This window comes from Seriola dumerili, unplaced genomic scaffold (assembly GCF_002260705.1).
Source record: "Seriola dumerili isolate Sdu_G_001 unplaced genomic scaffold, Sdu_1.0 BDQW01000128.1, whole genome shotgun sequence".
Taxonomy (NCBI): domain Eukaryota; kingdom Metazoa; phylum Chordata; class Actinopteri; order Carangiformes; family Carangidae; genus Seriola; species Seriola dumerili.
In genome coordinates, this window is record NW_019174383.1 from 326,588 (window position 1) to 347,662 (window position 21,075).

Consider the following 21,075-nt stretch of genomic DNA (forward strand, 5'->3'; position numbering starts at 1 on the left):
CCTTATCAAAGTTTTGTAACTACAACTCCCATGATGCTTTGAGAAATAACATCCAGAATAAGTATAATGTTGTTGTGTGGGCTACAACTTCAGCCTCATTTTTTAGCTCACATTTGTTTCCATTTATTCATAAAAGCAGCTGAATCAGCTGTGACCACTTCCTGTTCAGACACCTGTCACTGGATCACTGTGATACTGGAGGAAACCTGAAAACACCAGGTTTCTGAATGTAGTTCTGCAGCGATAAGAAACGTCTTTTTTCTGTGATTTCTAAGCGGATTTATGGATGTTTATTCTCGATGCTCTTCAGAGATAATGATATCCTCAGAAAGTGTTGACAGTGTCACACTAACCCTAAAATGTGTGTGTGTGTCTGAGTTTTCAGATTTGACTGAGATTTGAGTTAGGATTCAAAAAAGGAGGAGTTTGATTTTAGTTAGATTTTTACTGAATATTCCAGTAAACATTTTTAAACCAACAGCTGTCGATGTTACTCTGTATGACACATTGGACACTGTTGTACGATACGAGCTTGTGAAAAACAACACTCTCTTTTGAGATATAATGTTCAATCATTCAAACACAGATTTACATCTATTCTTTTCTCTAAAAATTTTTGGTCGGTTGTTGCCCTTTTATTGAAGAACACACACAATCTTTCTGATGTAAATATTTAATCTTTTAATGAGAATGAAATCAAATGTAACTGTGGGATGAGGAGAAGTTGAATGGCCCCACCCTGCTCTCACCACAGCACATTTATAAGATCACAGCCCATTGTATTAAACCGCAGTCCTGTTGTTTTCTCAGTGTCTTCGGGGGGATACTTTTATTCACCCGAGGTTTGTGCAAGTTAAACAAAAACACAGAGAGAAACCACATCAAAACGGTTCAGATGCAGCTTTATCTCGGTGTCTCTGCGGCTCATGCTCAGCCATCCACAGAGAGCCCTGACCAGTGTTTGGCTTTGGAGCGCCGCTTTCATCTTCCATAAAGCTCCTCTGAAAAAAACCTCCAAAAAAAAACACTGGCCTGTATCAGACGCTGCTGGCACTTAACCGACTTTGACTCTCATCTTTAAGTTGAACTTTCATGCATGACCTGGTGGCATTTCGGAAACGCAAACGAGTCATCTCCGCTGAAAAGTTGGATGAAATTTTCCCACATTTAATTTTGTTATTGGATCACAGAGATAAAAGTCATCAGGAGAGAAACTGCAGGATCAGGCCACCAAAGAACTCTCACAGGGCAACAGCGCCTCCCCGTGGTCATCTCCACAACGGCACGGCCTCTGCATTTTCACACATGTTCACACTTAATTAGAATTCATAAAGACAGATATAAAAAAAAATGAAAATAAATTTGAGGGACTACCTGTTCACCTCCAGGTTTTAAGAATCTGGGAATCCATATTACTTCAATTATTAAAAACCTTGTAACTCTAAATACAATCCAACATGAACTCTGCTCTGGAGTCACTCATAAATAGTCACATTTACACCTTAAAGCTCCTCCAGTGTAAAGGTCTGTGTCCATGTGTAGTGTGATTATAGATCAGCTCTAGCTTCTATATTAATACTGTGAAAGTATCAAAGCCTCAGTCCACAGAGAAATGCACACAGCCTGTATTCAGAAACTGAGCCTTAAAACCAGCCGTCAGGACTTCTGGAACTTTGTGATGTCACAACGAAGCAGTCACTTCCGCCTCCCCAAACCACGCACACCAATCAGAAGAGAGGCTCAAATGTTGAGATCTGTCGTTGAATAATTGACCTGATGATCACACCAAAGGAAAAGTGAAAGGATCATTAATGTCATTAACATTTATCCTCTGGGGACCATGAATATTTGGACCAAATTTCCATCCAATAGTTTTTAAAATATTTGCCTCTGAAGAACCTCAGTGTAGCACGAGAGGGTCACCAAAGTCAGCAGGATTCATCCTCTGGGGAACACGAATGTTTCTACCACATTTTGTGCCAATCCATCCAGTGGATGTAGAAATATCTCACAAGATAAATGAAGCATTTGACCTGATGATGGCGCTGGATAAAAAAGCCAGAGGATCACCGAGGTCGTTGTGATTGATCCTGAAGGGACCACGAACATCTGAACCACATTTCATCACAGTCCATCCAGTAGTTGTTGAGACATTTCAGTGTGGATCAACATTGACGTTCAAAGACTCATTGACATTCAAAATATTGATTAGCTGACGTTCATGAATTATTGGTCGATAGAGACGAGCTTCTGATGTAACACTCAGCCTGTTAATGATGCATGATGCATCTCATAAATAAATACTCAGTGCATCCCGCCTGATAAATAATCTGTCAATGCTTGAAACATGAATGTGAGTTTAAGTGCCGATGTTAAAACACAATAACTGATCAGAGATAATGAGACGGCAGCTTTTATTTCACTTGATAACTTGAGGCACCAACAGGAAACATTCAATGACAACGCATGCATGATGATCATAACCAGTCAATATGCACACACTGTTCAAACAGAAATACATAATTCATAGATATTTCAAGGCTGATGAGTAGCAGACAGTCGAGAACTGAAAGATTACACAAACACAGAAAACATGAAACACAAAGAAATCAGCGCTTCAAGCTTTTGGCACCGGAATAAAAGAGAAAGAGTCGACAACGATCATCCAGAGAAACCACGACAACATCAAGAGGACGTCTTGTTTAAACCTCACACACATCCGCATCATTTAAACGCCCAATACTCACTCTAATATCCCGATACAGACACGCCTTTCATGTAGGACACGCATCAAAGCGAGAAACATTCCTCCAAACAACTCCGTGTACCTCACGGCAGTTACATGACAGTCTGTCAGGGCGTCACAATCGTACGGCGTGAACGAAACACCTGCTGAAGCATATTGAGCATGACGCCTTCACATTCACTCAGGTGAGACTCCTCCACAGGTAAACCCGACAGTTTATTTAATTTAGCTTATAACTGAGGGGTAATACTGAACTGGTTAGAAGAATATTCTCTATAATTTCTGTTATAATTAAGATTTTAAATCTGAATTACAATAATCTGTAAATATCAAAATATATGCAGATTAAAGAGCAACATGGAGGCCACCTGGCTGCAGTGATGCACAGGTGTACGCCATCTTCTCTTCTAAACATAAGAGTTTGTTTCCCACCAAAACTCATTGTGTGAATCCTTGAGCTCTAAAAAATATTATTAAACATTTGTAAAAACTAATGTTTGAGATTTTATTTCAACATCAACAGGGACTCACATGTAAAAACGTTACTCCTGGTACCTTTAAAGAAATTATTTGACATCTTTGGAAATCTTCTTATTGGTTTTGTTGCTGAGAGTTTGATGTTCAGATTGATACAGTTCCTCTGACAATCTCTGACTAACACGTGATATCTTGTTTATTTCAACCGTGCAAACACCAAACTGTAAAAATGTCAATTTGCTGTTTTACGGGGAGATTTGTGCTGAACTTCCAGAGAGGGAAAGAGAGAAAAGGAGGGAATGTTTAGTCTTTACTGTGGCTTCTCCTGTAGGTTAAATTACAGATGCTTTATTAGTAATTCATGATTTCTTTGTAGATATTACACATTAAGGTCTGAAAACCAGAGTCTGGGATTTATGTGATTTTCTTTCTGTACTTCGTGTCGTGTTCTAGGTGTGGCAAAAAAATCTAAATGTCCTTCTGATCACTCACGCAGATAATTAACACGTTACTGTACTACTCTCTTCCTCTACACTGACTGTAAACACAAACCTCTGTGTGTGTTGGAGTGTGTTCCTCCTCCTGTTCAATGGTTTGTTGTCAAGGCCGCATGAAAGTCACAAGCGTCAGGACGGTCACAGCATCAACACTACACCGTATGAAGGCAGTTCTCACAGAAGCAGATGGAAGCGGCGAGGGGCCGGGGGCCGGGGGCAGGTCCGGTTAGTGTTTGGCTTCTCGGGGGTAAAACTCAGCTAAGGTGCTCTGAGGAATCCTCTTCAGCATCTCTTTGGGGAAGATCCTCATCAGCTGCCATCCGATGTCCAGGGTCTCAAACACACTCCTGTTTTCATAAGCACCTGGACACGGAAACACACATGCATGGGTATTATTATTATCATCATTAATAATAATAATAATAATAATAATAAGCAACTGTCATACAACAGTTGTAGCTCAAAGTGTTTTACAATAAAAAATCTAATAAAATAAGGGCAAATAGGGCAATGAAACTAGACAATAGAGAGAGACAGTAGATGATAAAACATGTAAATGAAAATAAAAATAAAAACGAATAAGAATAAGAATAAGAATAGCAAAATATGAGAGAATTCATTAAAAGCCAAGTGAAATAAATAGGTTTTCAGCTGTTGTTTAAAAATGTTCACAGAGCATCTCTTACAGCTACAGAGTTAAAAAAAGAAGAGCAGTAGAAAGAGCAGTGCAATAATCTAATCTACTGGAAATAAAAGCATGAAGTAGTTTTTCAGCATCTTTATGGATAAGGAACGGCCGGACCTTGTCAATATTTCTTAAGTGATTTCTAAGCTGTTTTGGTCACCTTCTTTATGTGCGAGTCTGAAATAAAGCCCAGGCATGTCTCTTCGGATTTGACTAAAGTGGCCGAATTAACTTTATCGGCTTTATATTGATCCAGTGATTCATCAGGGTTAGTTTCCCTTAGATCCTCATTAAGACCTGTTCTCTTTTAGAAATGAAACATGTAAACATAATATCGTTATCGTTCCTTCTTGTTTTCCATATACTAACTGAGGGTCTAAAGACCGACAGTGTCATGTGACGTACAGATCGTTCACTCTGGACTTGACGACTCCCTGAGCTTAATAAATGACTTCAAAATCTAAATATTTGCATTATTAATCATTAATTATTCATTTTCTCCCAGTTGTTTCGGCTCTATCAGTAGCTATGGGTGATCTGCCGTGGCCCCACTGCACCTTGGGAGATGAAGTTTTTCTCAAACTTGGTGAGGAACTCCAGGTAGAGCAGATCATCAGCCGTCAGAGCCTCCTCCCCCACCACCGCCTTCATGGCCTGGACGTCCTTCCCTATGGCGTAACATGCATACTGCACACACACACACACACACACACACACACACACACACACACACACACACACACACACACACACACACACACACACACACACACACACACAGACAGAGTGGGAAGGAAAAGGGAAAAGGCCTGTATGTGCAATATATACAGGAGTGTATGTGTGTGTGTGTGTGTGTGTGTGTGTGTGTGTGTGTGTGTGTGTGTGTGTGTGGACGTACGAGCTGGTTGGAAACATCAGAGTGGTCTCTGCGGGTCATCCCCTCCCCGATGGCGGACTTCATTAGACGGGAGAGCGACGGCAGCACGTTGATTGGAGGATAAATCTGACGACACATGAACACAGAGTCATCAGCTGATCTCGCACTTCCTGTTCTGACTCCTGAAGAAACTCAGTGGATCAGAATTTGACAAAAAACCACAAAACACTTGTGGTTTTTTGTGGGTTTTGTTTTATCTTTGTTCAACAGAGCAGCGGTGCTGTCATGTTGCTGAATTAAAAGACTCTCCCATTTTACTCAGGTGACAGTGTGACATTAAAGATCTACCTCAGATATACGTTGATGAATTCACTGAAGCGTTAAAATTATAATTCTTCATGTCAGTTCAAGTTTGGAGGAGATTTTCTTTCTGAACCATTTACTGACGTCGACGGGAGAAAAGAGGTTGATAATGTTTGGTTTCAAAGAACAGAAGTGACAGACAGAAGACCTGACGGGACTTTAATACACAGAGCTCAGAGTCTGGCTGGCACACACCTAAACCACTAGAGGGCGCTGTCCAATCAGAGCTGTCAGGACCATGTCTCAAGACCAGCACGTCTCAGGTCAAGTCCCAAATCTTCAAGTCAGGCTCCAGGTCAACACCAACAAGTCCCAGCAACATCAACTTCTATGTCAAGTCCCAAATCAAGACTAACTAGTCTCAATCTAGGTCCCATGCTGAGACCAAAAAGTCAGTTTTGAGTCTGAATCCATCAGATCCATGAGTCCAGTCCACATCATGTGACTTGAGTCCATGTCTCTGAGTCACTGTGACCTCTGAACATTTAAAGGTCATAAAAACTACAGGACAAACCTCGAATCGTGTCCTCGTTACCTGTCTGTTGTGAAGTTGTCTGTCCACATAGATCTGTCCCTCAGTGATGTAACCGGTCAGGTCAGGAATAGGATGAGTGATGTCTGAGGGACACGAGAACACACTGTAACAACACCACCACATTGTGACTGTGTGTTAGTGTGTGTGTGTGTGTGTGTGTGTGTGTGTGTGTGTGTGTGACGGTGTGTGTACCGTCGTTGGGCATGGTGAGGATGGGGATCTGGGTGATGGAGCCGTTACGTCCCTCCACTCTGCCCGCTCTCTCGTAGATGGTGGCCAGATCCGTGTACATGTATCCGGGGAAACCTCGTCGGCCCGGCACCTCCTCCCTGGCTGCAGACACCTGAGACACAGATCGGTTGAGTGGCACGCTGGAGAGTAAACACACAATTTATCTCCAATTTCCAGCAGCGATTTCAGAATAAATGCAGTGAAATTGCGGGTGACCTCTCGGAGAGCCTCTGCGTAGGAGCTCATGTCAGTGAGGATGACGAGGACGTGCTTCTCACACTGATAGGCCAGATACTCTGCTGATGTCAGAGCTAAACGAGGCGTGATGATTCGCTCGATGCTGCAAGAAAGACGGGAGGTTTTACAAAACATAATGCTTCATAACTCATGATGTAAGCATCTCAGAACCGTGGTTAATGACCTAATTGGAAGAAAAGACAATTAAAATGTTACAACTTAAATGACTGATTTTAATAAAACTCATGAAAATAAAGGGCAGTGAAAACACAGTATCTGACTCCGCCCCCTAACTCCCAGCTAATCCAAAAATGGTCAAAGAGGAGGGGCGTGTGTGGAGCTGAGACTTCGGAGCATGTTGGTTTAATAACTGTGGCTAGCATACGCTCCTGTTAGCATCATTAGCACAGTTGGGTGTTCTTGCTCGAAGGCTAACCAAAGGCTAATTTGTTCAATCCAAACTCAGGATAAAACATAATTACGAGAAGGAACAAGACAAGTTAATTTTAGTTTGCTGTACGTGTGCGTTAAAGGTCGTACGTGGGGTCGTTGGCCAGGTTGAGGAACAAACACACGTTGTCCATGGAACCGTTCTCCTCGAAGTCCGACTTGAAGAACCTGGCGGTCTCCATGTTGACCTGGTGACAGAGACATGAAGAGAAACTGTCACTTCCTCTGGCGACAAACACAAATCACCTGGGTGACCCAACACACCTGCTGGGGTTTATGACATCACGACTCGTCTGGAGCCAATCAGGGCCCGGAATAGAGTGTGATGTGGAAACTCCAGGTCACAAACACTGAGAATGGACAGGAGGAGACGTCTTGTGTCCAGTTAAACTCTTGAAAGGAACAATATTTACACAGCGAGAGATTCTGGATGTTTGCAGTGGGGGGGCTGTGACTCGCTACGCGGAGGGGGGTCACCACAGGGTTGGTGGTTCGATCCCCAGCTCCTCCTGTCCGTGTGTGGAAGTGTCCTCGGGCAAAACACTGAACTCAAGAAGCTCCCGATGGTCAGAACCTCAGACGGAGCTCACAGCCGCTTCACTTCATGGATTTAAATGGATGACTCAAGTTTCTGTGGATCAACGTGTGTGTGAGTCTGTGTTTGTGAAGGAGGTGCGTTCGAGGTAATGCGGGGTGTTAACTTCCTCTTTCAGCTCTCTCAGGTTTAAAAGTGTCTGAACCTGCTGTGGAAGAAGAATCTGAGCCTCTCACCCCCATGGCGGCGAACACTATGGCGAAGTTGTCCTCGCTGTAGTCCATCACGTCCTTGGACTTCTTCACCAGACCGGCCTGCCGACAGATCTGAGCGGCGATCTGACGGGAGGGAGGAGGAGGGAGGAGGGAGGAGGGAGGAGAGAGGAGGGAGGAGGGAGAGGGAGGAGGAGAGGAGGAGGGAGAGAGGAGGGAGGAGGGAGGAGGGAGGAGGGCAGGAGGGAGGGAGGGAGGGAGGGAGGAGGAGGAGGGGGAGGGAGGGAGGAGGGGAGGACGGGGAGGGAAGGAGGGAGGAGGGAAGGAGGAGGAGAGAGGAGGAGGAGGAGGAGGGAGGAGGGGAGAGAAAGGAGAGAGGAGGGAGCGAGGAGGAGGGAGGAAGCGTTGAGAGAAAGGAGGGAGGAGGAGGGAGGAGGGAGGAGGGAGGGAGGGGGGAGGAGGGAGAAGGGAGGGAGGAGGAGGGAGGAGGGAGGAGGGAGGAGGAACATCAGGCAACATCTGACCAAAGTCATTTAAACATCTTCAACCTAAAGTAAAGAAAAATGTCGTTAATAGGCTTCCTGTGTGTGTGTGTGTGTGTGTGTGTGTGTGTGTGTGTGTGTGTGTGTGTGTGTGTGTACCTCATTGTGTGGCAGCCCTGCAGCAGAGAAGATGGGGATCTTCTGGCCCCTGGCGATGCTGTTCATGCCGTCGATGGCGGAGATGCCGGTCTGGATCATCTCCTCGGGGTAAATGCGACACTGAGGGTTTATGGGTTGACCTGTAACGTGACGTAACATGTTAGAATTAAAACTAAAATACACCCCAACATTAAGTGTGTGTGTGACCTCCAGCCTCCAGAACAGGCTTCAGTTCTCCCTGTCAGAAGTGTATGAGCATCATTCCTCCAGAAGATATTCCCTCATTGATGATGAAGCTGTCTAACACTTATTCTGCCTCAGGTGTTCGACCTTCCTAACAGGTGAGTAGAGCCTCACAGAAAACCTCTTCAACCTCCACTAGAACCTTCTGAACAGGATGAAGGTGAATCCCACCTGTAGGAGGCCAGAAACAAACCCCCACCTGGAGAAAGTGATCAGTATTTGTTATATTTCTCTTCCTTTAATGTGCCACCTGTCTTTATATGTTGTAAAATGCACATGTCCGGACTTGTATAAATTTATATTTTTGGTGTTGCTACGTGAAGTTCCAGTATTTCTATTGAAGCATCTCACGTTGTAAGAAATTCTCACGATAATTTAAATAAATGTCTTGGTTTATCTGTTGGATTTTTACTGCACTGCGTCTCTCCACATCATTTTATTATGTTCTTTATAAAGACAGTTCACAACACTGTAGATGTGAAGTTTCCAGCTTCAATTCAATATTAATCATTTGTTTTAATTAAATTTAAGTAAAAATGTCAAATATTCTTTAGGTCCAATATGTCAAATGACAGATACGATGATTTGATGCTCTTCTTCATGATAATAAATTAAACGTTCAGTTTCAGAGCTGAATTCATTTTACTTCATCTGGGGAATTCTACAGGAATTTGTCTGTTACAGTTTCATTTGATCTGATATTCTATCTATAAATAAAACAGTTAATCAATAAATGGAGAAAAGAACTAGTAGATTATTTATGTAAACTGAACATTTGAGTTATAAATGGACAGTGTCAGTGTTACCCATGATGTCCAGGAAGTCTTCAGCCAGGACTGCCGGTCCTCTGTCGATGGGTTTCCCAGATCCATTAAACACACGACCTGAAAACACACACACACACACACACACACACACACACACACACCTGCTTCAGTCGCCTCAGTCTCATTGAAATGAATAGGACATGTTGTGTTGTGTGTGTCGTACCCAACATGTCCTCAGAGACAGGTGTCCGCAGGATGTCCCCTGTGAACTCACAGCTGGTCTTCTTTGCATCGATACCTGCAGTCCCCTCAAACACCTGCAGAGGGCGGCGAGGAGGAGGAGGGAAGACGAGGAGGAAGGACGGAGATTAAAGGAGAAATCCTTCATTAAAACGCTCTCTCTTTCTCTCTGTGACATGTTTTCTGTTCTGTGATTTACAATGTACATTTGTTCTGTTTAATGTTTGAAGCCTGAAGATTGATCACCGACTTCTGAGGAACTAATCATCTGGAAACCACGAACGTCTGTGAAACATTTTGTGCAAATTCATCCAGTAGAGATCCATCCATGTTGAGATATGTGACTGAAAAGTAAAAGTTTTGACCTGATGCTCACACCAGAGGAAAAGTGAGAAGATCATTAACGTCATTAGAATTTATCCTCCGGGGAACATGAATATCTGTATATAATTTTATGCCAATACGTCTAATAGTTAGAATCTTTCACTCTGAAGAACATGTGAACCTCAGTGTAGCACCAGAGGATCAACAAACTCAGAGGGATTCATCTTCTGGGGAACATGAACGTTTGTACCAATCCATCCTGTAGGTGTAGAAATAATTCACAAGATAAGTGAAGCATTTGAAAATCAATGTGGTTCATCCTCTGGGGAACATGAATGTCTATATATTCATCTAATAGTTATTGAGATATTTCAGTTTCATGCTAGTGTGGCTATCATAGGTTTTAAACGACAAATTAAAACAACAATAAATGTTAAATTAATTCTACTGTATCAAACACTCACACACACACACACACACACACACACACACACCTGCACCACAGCTTTGGAGCCGGTGACCTCCAGCACCTGTCCGCTCCTCTTGGTGCCGTCGGGCAGCGTGAGGTGGACGATCTCGGCGTACCTGGGGAACTGGTGGAGCACAAACATCAGAGGCAGTTAAATATAGTAAAGTCTGAAGTGAGAGGAACTGCTGATGGTGCAGGTGGACAGAGTGTGAGAGGAGGCTCAGGTGGATTTAACTCTGAAGTGTCTGAGATTTAAAAAAAGAAAAAAACTGAAAAGAAAAAGAAAAACATTGGATCATGAGATCAATAATCATCAGTGAAGCTTTAATTTGAACTAAACTGTAAATATATGAAAACTGATCAAAGGTTGTTGAGGATAAATCTTTGTTAAATATCAAAGTAATGGAGCTGAAAACATCTACGCCTTCGTTTATTTACTCTGCTGCCGTTTTGTTTACATCTGTAGTAAATGGATGGAGCACCTGGATCACCTGGCTCACCTGGCTCACCTGGATCACCTGGATCCCCTGGATCACCTGGATCACCTCTGATACTTATGAACAACAACTGGAGTTGTAAGAAGCTTCTTTTTTGATCCTTTGTGTGACAGTTGTGGTGAATCGTGTCGATCAGGAGACAGATCAATATTATTATAAATATTCAGGTGCTGTTCAGGGCCAATCAGAGTGCACTATCTCTTCATAATCAATAACGTATTTCTATTCGTATTCAAGGGAGTTTTTCCCTCCACTGTCGCCAGGTTGGTTTCTCTCTATAATAAAGTCAGGTGAAAACTGAATTAAATATAAACCAATTATCATTATAATAAAATATCAATTATAATTATCTGTTACCCCCCTGCCTTCTACTGCCCCCCCCCCATTAATGATACTGTGGAAAAGCAGCTTAATGTTTTCTACATGAACATCTGGAGTTCTGTTCCCGCTGCATTTAAAAACATGTGGAACATCTGCTCTTTATTGTTATTGTTCTGAATTCATTCTAACTCCTGGAAGAATAAACTTTGAACTGAGTGTTTTAACATTCGGCCGTGAGTCAGAGAGAAGCTGAGAAATGTAACCTGAGGTCTGGTCTCGTCCTCACCTTCACCTGGTCCAGAATCACCAGCGGCCCGTTGACTCCAGACACTGTTCTATAGGCTGCGAGAGAGGAAACAGTTTGTGTTGACAGAGGTGCGAACACAGCGTTTACTGACACACGTTTCTACTCTGCTGGTTTAAAAATACAGCAGGTGGGTGGAAACACACTTGAAGCCAAACGTTGCTCAGCTGCAGCTTCTCACTGTCGGTTTCTGCTGCTGAACATCTTTGTGTTTTTCACGGTTGAATGAGCAAAATAAAGAATGTGAGGAATTACACTCAGCGGCCAGTTTATTAGAAACAGGACGGTCATTTGTGTGACACTCACAGGTCTTTCTATTATTCTGTCCACCTCATTTATATCACTGAGAAGAGAAACAACATTATAACTATCATGGAGGGAGAAAATCATTCATCAATAATCATTTCACTTCATGACATCACTGGTTACCTCTTGGCTCTGAGCCTCTCTTCTGATTGGCTGACTGTTTTCTGACTGATCCAATAAAAATAAAGCAGATTTCAGGTAAAAACACTCAGAGAAACCAAATCCTGCAAGGTTTGGATGGTGGGTCCAGGTGGGCGGGGCTTGGTGACTGCTTTGTTGTGACATCACAAAGTTCCAGAAGTCCTGACGGCTGGTTTTAAGGCTCAGTTTCTGAATACAGGCTGTGTGCATTTCTCTGTGGATAGTATATACTAATATAGAAACATATATATTTATAAAATATATATGTTATTATAGAACTATATTAATATAGAATCTAGACCTGCTTTATAATCACACACATGGACATCTACCTTTATATGGACCTATATTGAGCTTTAAATGTCTTGTTTTACCCAGTGGTGGAAGAAGTAAAAGTACATTAATACAACAATGTAAAAAAACTGCATTTAAATTCCTACTGAAGTAAAAGTACAGAAGTATTATCAGCTAAAAGTACTTAAAAGTAGTTAACATAATCATAGTGTAAAATCACTTGTTTAGTGATTAAAAGGGTAATTTTTCAGATATTGCAGTTTTACCTTAATGAAAGCTAAAGAGGAGGAGAACCTCTTGTTTTAATCTGCTGTCGTGTTTTACATCTTATCATGTGTTTCATGTAAAATCTTAAAGGTCCCATAAAGATTCAGAGCCTCCTCTCTTCTAATTGGCTCACCGACCTGTTGTTACTAGAGCTGCAGAGAGAGAGAGAAGATGTAAAACTACACTGAGATGGTTTTTATATCTTCTGATGGATCAACACTTCAAATAAAACACAGAAGAAGAAAATATGGAGCTTTAAACTGAAAAGTAACTGAATGTAATGAGGTTAAAAGTACAATATTCAGTGTAAAAAGCAGCAGAGAATACAAATACTCATGTAAAGTAATAGTACCTCAAGACTGCAGTTATTCAAAGTAGTTGAGTAAATGTACTTAGTTACTTCCCACCAGTGTTTTTGGATCCCTGATGATTAATTGTTTCAGTTGAACCTGAAGAGTCAGAGACATGAATGAAATCGCGTGTTCACCAGGTGTGACGGGTGATGATGTCATTAATCTGTAACCCTCACGGTTTCATTTCTTTAACACTGACCCCCCTCCTGAGAAATCTCCCGGTTCATGTTTGTTCTGCCGTGTGGCTCCTACCTGAGCTGATGGTGTTACTCAGACATAGAGGGACTCACTGAGGCGGGGTTGGGAGATATAGTCCCGGCTCACGGCCATCACATGCTCCCGCGAGGCGGCGGTGGAGGCCGGGGCGGCGGCCGTCGGTCTGTTCCCGCTGACGGCCGAGGAGAGCTCGCTCATGGCCCCGTTCACCATCCCTCTGAGCGCCTTCATCGCCATGTTTCCACCTGCAGCAGCCGCAGCGGCGTCCGAGTCGTGACAGCCTCGGCGCATGCGCGGGAACCACACCAGTTGCATCATGAGCATGAGGGAGGCTGAGAAACACACGGATTCCTCCACACTCAAAAAAATAAAAAATTATAAATAATAATAATTGTTATTGTTAATTATTTTTATAATAATAATACATTTCAAAAAATAAATAAAAAAGGATTCATCCACACTCAAAAAATAAATAAGTAAATAAAGAAAGAAATTATGAAAATAAATGTAAAAAAGGATTCATCCACTCTCATTTCTCTGTAAACAAATTCTTACACTCCTCAACGAACTGAGACGGACGATACAAAATTATTCATAATATATATATTAATGATATCAAGATCTGTACATCAAGAATACACAATTAAACATTTATTTATTTACTGTCACTTTACAAGAGTAAAACTTACAGGAATATTTTTCCATATTAAATTTGATTTTATATTATGAAAATAAAAGCCAGCCATGGACTGAGAAGCTATGAATTTAATTAGGTGAATTTCATATTCATAAGTCCACATTTTCTAAAACTCACCAGAATGTTGAACCATTCATTACTGAATGTAGTAATTTAATTGAATTAATAAAAAATATTAAACTATCAATATATAAAATAAATAAATAGTTGTGGACTTTCAGTATACTTCGGGACCAATTCAAACATGTGATGTTTATTTCTTTATTATCTAGATTTCTTTATTTATTGGTTAATTTTGTTATCAATATAATTTATCTACCTTTTCATTTCTGTCTGTGTTCAGTGTTCAGTATGATTTTTGTTTGTTTTTTTTGTTAACGTGTACTTAACTTTTTAAAAAATTATGAAATGGATATTTGGACTAAATAAAATTATTTTAAATATATATATGTAAAAAAAAGATTATTGACCAAACTGCGCAAATTGTTTCATATTAAATAATTAAAGATATTGAGATAAATAATAAATAGTGAAAAATATGTGAAACAAACTCAACCCATTATTATCAAATGTTATTCCATCATTAATTTATATAATATCAATAACAATAATAACAATAACAATATTACAATAATATTTTTGTTAGGTAAAATTTTATTTTAAAATTTCATTTTTCAAAATTCTTAACAAAGTTTTTATTTCACAGACATTTTTTTATTCCTCTCTGACAGAGGTCTTCAGTGAAGAGACGTCACCTGACAACAACTGATCATCAATACACTCAATTCAGTTTTCTACCGATTGACTAACGATTAATCGACTGATCGTTTCAGCTCTGGCTGGTTTGTCTGTAGAGCTGAAACGACTGGTCGACTAATCGATTAGTTGATCAGTTAAAGGTTCATCTAAAAGAGAAAATTCCACACGATGTTCAGCTTCCTGATGTGAATATTTGCTGAGACTTTATAAGAGAAACTGACAAACAGAGACATGAAGACGTTACTTTGGGCTCTGGTGAACTGTGCTGCTCATGTTTAATGTTTTCTACCATTTGTAATAATAAAATAATAAAATAATCGATAATGAAGGTAATTGTGCGTTTCGGCCTTAATGGCAGGTGAAAAGTAAACACTGGAAAAAAAAGTGTAAAACTAAAATTTACACATAAATTAAAAAACAAAAATAAAACCTTCATCAAACACGTCGACATTTATTCTCCTCGACTGACTGATCAACGTTTGACTGACCTGAGGTCAGTGAAGGCACCAAATCAGAGGCTGCAGATTCATCAACAGGTGTCCTGCTGCTTCACTTCCACCTTAAACATTATTTTCTAATTCCAATTTAAAAGCATCTGCTGGTTTGAGAGTAATAAATTATTTTCATTTTCAACACTGAGGCGTCATTATTCAAGAATTTTGTTCTTTAGCTCTTATTGATAAAATCACCAGAACAGCAGTGAAGTGACAGAAAACAGACGAGGTTCAGTGTAAAAATCTGAACCACATTTTCCACCAAAATACGAACAAGTCACTCAATAAAACTGACCCCTCCCACCTGTGCACCTGTGCACCTAAAGAGAACAAGATCAGGAGACCCCGACACCTTCACACTGAAGCAGGACTGTGGATTCTGTCCTCCATCACTTCTCTTCACAGGAGGAAGAATTACAACAGAAACTCCTTCAGTGTGAACATGAGAGATTTGTTTCAGGACAGAGTTTAGACCTGTCCACACCTGTCCACACCTGTCCACACCTGTCCACACCTGTCCACACCTGTCCACACCTGTCCACACCTCGTATTAACATCTGTCTCAGGTGATCCGATCACCAGTGGTCAGCTCTAAGAGACGCAGTGAGGACACATTAGAGATCCGATCACTCAGACCACATTCAGAGGTCTGGACCACATGAGGCCACATTGTGAAGGACCGCCTACTCTAGGGACGCCTCGATTGATTGGCCGCCGATCATTATCAGCTGATTTTCATTAAATATACATGATGGGTAGATTGGAATAAATGCTTGTAGTCACCGATCACCTGCAAACTGATCAGCTGTGTTTCCTACTCTGGTGTCTGCGGCTGAGAGAAGCTCTGTGTGCGGCGTAGTGTAGCTCCGCCTCCCACCGACAGGCCGCCAAAACAAACGTTGACGCGGGATCCCCTCCTGAAGAACATGTTAATGCAGGTGTGAGCAGGTGTAAACAGGTGTGAGCGGGTGTGAACAGGTGTGAGCGGGTGTGAGCGGGTGTGAGAGGGAGTGAGCAGGTGTGAACAGGTGTGAACAGGTGTGAGCAGGTGTGAACAGGTGTGAGCGGGCCTCTGTCCTCTCAGCAGGAAACATCTGTGAGTGACCTGGAGGTTGAAACAGATGTTGAAACAGATGTTGAGGAGAGAAGCAGCTGTAAACAGAGTCAGTTCAGGTGGATCAGACTAGTAGTGGTCGAACCCGTTTGTGTGTCTGTAGTGACGGTGTCTGACTCTGGGACCCCCCCACTCCTCCTCAGGTCTGTCGTAGGACTCGTTGGTCCAGCGTGAGGAGTAGCGGGGGAGGGGAGGGGGACCTCTCCTTCTGTCCTCCTGAGGGCCGGGGGCCGGACTCCACCTGGACTCATGGGGGTCGTATCTGGACCTGCTCTCCTCTGAGCGGGGGGGTCTCCTCCACTGACTGTCGGGATGAGGGGGTGTCCATCGGTACGGGTGGAAAGGGGGGGCTCCCATCGGTGGATGGAAAGGAGGCGGAGGGAGGAACTGCGGCTCGGGGAGAAGGCCGTCGTGTGGGGGGCGATGATGTGAGCGGGGGTTGATTCCTCTTGGAGGGATGGAAGATCTGCAGGAGGAAGGCGGGAAAAGTTGAGAATCCAGATGTGAAGGTTCATCAATATTTTCACAACAAAACTTTATTAGTTCAAAAGGTTTTAAAAAACACACGTCGACAAACAAACTAAATCTAACTGGAAAAGCAGATGACGTCAGAGAGGCTCCTCCCCCCTACCTGTGGTACCAGGAGTCACTGAAGTGAGGTCGTCTCTCCTCTCTGCTGTCCCAGTCCACTGAGGTGTAACATGGCCGACGTTCAGCGTGACCTCTCCTCGGCTCCTCCTCCGACTCCTCCATCCCCTCGTTACTGTTAGAAACACAGTCAGTCAACATCCTGCAGTCACAACAAACTGCAGCATCATGTGAGACAGAGAGTGAGTGAGTGAGTGAATGAGTGAGTGAATGAATGGATGAATGGATGGATGGATGGACATGTTGTTCACAGTGTAAAACAAAGACAGATCGATATAAAACACGTGTGTGGATCTGTATGACGACGGTGACGTGAGTGTGAGAAACATGTTCTGGAAATATTTTACAAAACTAGAAACTGTGGAACATCTGGATGCAAATTTACAGACTTATTTTAATTGGAAGTTGCTATGACAACCAGTCATCTGGGAGATCTTGGAAAAATGTGATAATATATAAAAGAAGCAGAAGAATCTCGTCGACATGATGATGATATTATCATGTGAGCAGACAGGAAGTGGGTACTTAAATATAGAATATTAAAAATGCCAAAATAAAAACTAATTAAACTGAAATACACGTTGTATATTATCTTTATATATATATATATATTTACTGTGTCAGAAACAAATTAAAAACATGATAAAAGGAACATTTTTCACCTTTGAATTAATTGTTTTTCATTGTAAAAGCCACATTAAATGAAATCAAGTGAAGAGGTTGTATTTCAGTGTCGTCCAGCAGAGGGCAGCACACACCTGCTGATACATTATAAACACATCAAATCCATGAAATGATGCGTTTCTCTCTTTAATGCCTTTTGATTTCAGCACTTTAACTCTTCCATACTGTCTCAACTAACACATGGAAATGTGTATTTTTAGTCGTGTGAATGAAAAAGGTTTTTCTTTTCTTTGTGTTGTGGACTGGCTCCTTCATTTGTGCTTATTCTTTTTGTCTTACACTCGACTCCTGTGACCTTTTCTTTAAAAAACGTTGATGTAAATAAAACAAAGCTGTGAGTATTTACAGTAAACAAGTCTATGTCTGCATCACCTCCTCTTTGGTCCACACTGCAGGTCGTCCAGGTAGTTCTGTCTCTCCATGTCGTGACCCCGAGACGAGTTGAACACTGAGGACAGAGAACGTTTGACGCGTTTTACTTCCTGTCACAAACGTGGACTACAAACTGTGAGAGACGGTGACATCAGCACTCACGCTCCACAGCCTCTTTAGGATCCATCCCATCAACGTCTATCAGATACCTGCGGGTCACAAACAGCTGTTAAACACTGGCCACGCCTCCTGGTCGCACTCACCCTGCGCACTTCAGACTGTACACACCTGCAGATCAGGTACCCGGTGCGGTTCAGGCCGTGGGTGCAGTGGACGCCGATCAGCTTGTCTGTGAGGGAGACGCCAGATAAGTCAGTGTGATAACAATGCTGCTGCAGGGTGGAGACATTAGACCAGGTGAGTTCGTCTCAGGTACCTGGTTGTTTGTCCCTCCTCCTGCTCTGCAGTGGGAGTGTAAAATAAGAGTTCCTGACATTTCAAAGAGTGAATAGACAGCTGTGGTAGCAGCAGTGTGTTCTCACCATTGTCTGCGTTGTCTCGCAGGAACCTGCGTACGGCTCGTTTGAAGCTCAGGATGGTGTTGTCACTGGGAACCTCGTGACCGGCCGTGAAGATCTTCATGAACATCAATGACTCCGGCAGGTCCTACACAAAATAACACAGTGATTATCTCACCTGAGATCTCCTTTAAAATGACGATCAGCCTCGAGTGGTTGTGTCCGTTTGTTCACCTGCAGCTTGTAGTAGCGTGTGGTGAACGTCAGGTCAATGATCAAACCCAGCTCTTGTTTTTCTTTGCTCAGAGCGTCCAGCAGCTCCCAGGGGCCGAACACGTCCGAACACGGGAGCTGACGGCTCAGATACTGAAGAGAACACACAGAGTTTCATGAGAAGTCACGGTCACACTGTTGATCTCCGCTCGCAGCGGAGGAACAAAGTGGACGAGCAGCTCCTGACCTGGTTGAGAGGAACTTTGAAGGCGATGAATCGTGTCCCGTCAAGTCTCTTCCCAACAGCTTTGTAATCCAGCCATCTATTGGAGAGAAAAGCTTCAGTGTCACAGTCACGTACAGCTGTTACTGACACATTACTGACGTTAATTTTAATATCAGGAGATGACTTTATATAGTAACTGTAGATTTAATCATGTGTGTGAATCAGAGTCTGATGTATCTGATGCTCTGAGCCACAGACCTCCACCGTTTACAGACACTATTAACACACACACTGAGTGACATGTTCCTTCATCACCTCGAACACACACACTGTAGTTTATTTTGAATCACGCCGTCCTGCTGCAGTGAAATACTCTCTACGGCACCAAATGTGGATTCATCCACCGCCGAAAATAGTCCCCGACAAAGTCACAACTTCCCCGTTTGATAAAAACTACAGCAATCAGCTGTTTGAGGAAGTTACTGAGATTTAAACATTAAACCAAACACTAAGTCAGTCTCATGTAATAAATAATAATAATAAATCCTCCCTCATGAAGGTTATAATGTTAAGTTTGTGTTGTGAACTTTGAGTTTCTGGAAAAGAAACAAAACAAAGAGACACCTGAACACATCACCTTCCACTCTGGGAAACTGTGACAAACATTTATTTTTACTTTTCTGACATTTTACAGATTAAAAACCGAAGAAACTGAGAACAAACAATCAGTAGCTGCAGCAACACAAGCTTCACTGACTCTCTCTACAGTTACTTTACATTATTGTCTTGTTTACATTTACACACAGCTTCACTCGTGTAAAGAAGCTGTATGTTGCTGTTTGTTTATGTTGACGTTTACTTCCAGTGTGTGAACACATGACATGTATAGCCTCTGTTTACCTGTGTAAACAACAATCCTGCAGCAGGTGAGGTGAACACTTCACTGACACCACAGATGACTGCGGCTGGATTTAAATATATCGTGTATAAACAGGCAGATTGACCCGTTTCAGTCAAACCAACACGTCTCTGTTACTCCCGACATTTACACGGTGTTTCCGGCACTCACCTGTCCGGTATCCCGTTCTTCTTACCGTGTCGGGACATTTTCAACGTGTCAGTCAATCGGAGCTCGTTTGTCTTTGTCCGTTTAAAACTATTTAAAAACAGAAAACCCCCGAACGTTACCACGTGCAGCCACGAACCCCGTTTACCGGCGTTCACCGGTTTACTGTACAACCGGCTCCGGTGCCACAGTTTACACACTCCGGGTGAAGGCGGGAAACTGTCCCCGATACTTTAAAGTACTACGAACTGTCTCAGCGAATCTGTTCCCACATTGTTTATTAATTCTTCTGACTTTCCTCTCAGAAACAGCTGCAGTCGCATGAGGATGACGTAGCGACACCCACGCAACCTGACACATGACGTCACATCAGCGACATCTGGTGGCTGTGGAGCATAATGCATCAGAAAGAAAGAAAGAAAGAAATAATGTATTTATTTAATTATTTATATATACTTATAAATAATATAAATATGTATTTTTTAATTTATTCATTTATTTTTACATTAAATTTCACAATGATTTTAATAGAAACAAGAAATATAGATATGGAAAAACATGGAAATAAATGTGGAATGTGTTTGTCTTTGTGTATATTTGCATAAGTATAGAGCGTTTCATTTTAATCACTATAACATTCAATCACTCAACACAACTGAAGAAGCACAGTGTCAAATTTTTTTTTGTCAAATTTGTCAAATAATGATGATAATGAAAATAATGATACTGAAATTATCAGTCTCTTTTTACAAATACAAAATGTCTTCTGTACATGCACAATGACGGGTTTACAAAGGTTGATTTACACCTACATTTGGAATTACTTGTTGTTAACCTCGGTCCTCATAATGTTATGGTAAGTTAAAATGAAAGTAGCATTAGCTGCTAACAAGTGGAATACAAGGCTAGCATGATGTTAAATAACGCAGAGCCAGAAACGTAACGCACTATCAGACTGAAATACTAACTTATTGATAATCATTGCCAAAATGTTCCAGTGCGTTTTGATCCAGTTCTGCAGCAGCTGAATGTGTGAGAACATGTTTTATGGGGAAG

General features: G+C 41.9%; 2 protein-coding genes across 2 annotated transcripts; both read right to left on the reverse strand.

The window, feature by feature from the left end:
• Positions 1-2,411: 2,411 nt before the first annotated feature.
• On the reverse strand, positions 2,412-13,498 carry LOC111224276 (V-type proton ATPase subunit B, brain isoform-like). Its single transcript, XM_022748701.1, has 14 exons — positions 13,303-13,498; positions 11,634-11,689; positions 10,555-10,653; positions 9,720-9,813; positions 9,536-9,613; positions 8,487-8,626; positions 7,870-7,971; positions 7,189-7,286; positions 6,628-6,751; positions 6,373-6,523; positions 6,181-6,263; positions 5,304-5,408; positions 4,963-5,092; positions 2,412-4,083 (listed from the first exon to the last, which is right to left on the reverse strand). Exons 1-14 carry the CDS (start codon positions 13,463-13,465, stop codon positions 3,947-3,949), a joined length of 1,560 nt encoding a protein of 519 aa, XP_022604422.1. The 5' UTR covers positions 13,466-13,498; the 3' UTR covers positions 2,412-3,946.
• A 2,684-nt stretch (positions 13,499-16,182) lies between these two features.
• On the reverse strand, positions 16,183-20,317 carry LOC111224275 (RNA/RNP complex-1-interacting phosphatase-like). Its single transcript, XM_022748700.1, has 9 exons — positions 20,023-20,317; positions 18,975-19,050; positions 18,749-18,880; positions 18,539-18,662; positions 18,285-18,345; positions 18,159-18,205; positions 17,997-18,072; positions 16,924-17,055; positions 16,183-16,758 (listed from the first exon to the last, which is right to left on the reverse strand). Exons 1-9 carry the CDS (start codon positions 20,058-20,060, stop codon positions 16,362-16,364), a joined length of 1,083 nt encoding a protein of 360 aa, XP_022604421.1. The 5' UTR covers positions 20,061-20,317; the 3' UTR covers positions 16,183-16,361.
• Between the last annotated feature and the right edge of the window lie 758 nt (positions 20,318-21,075).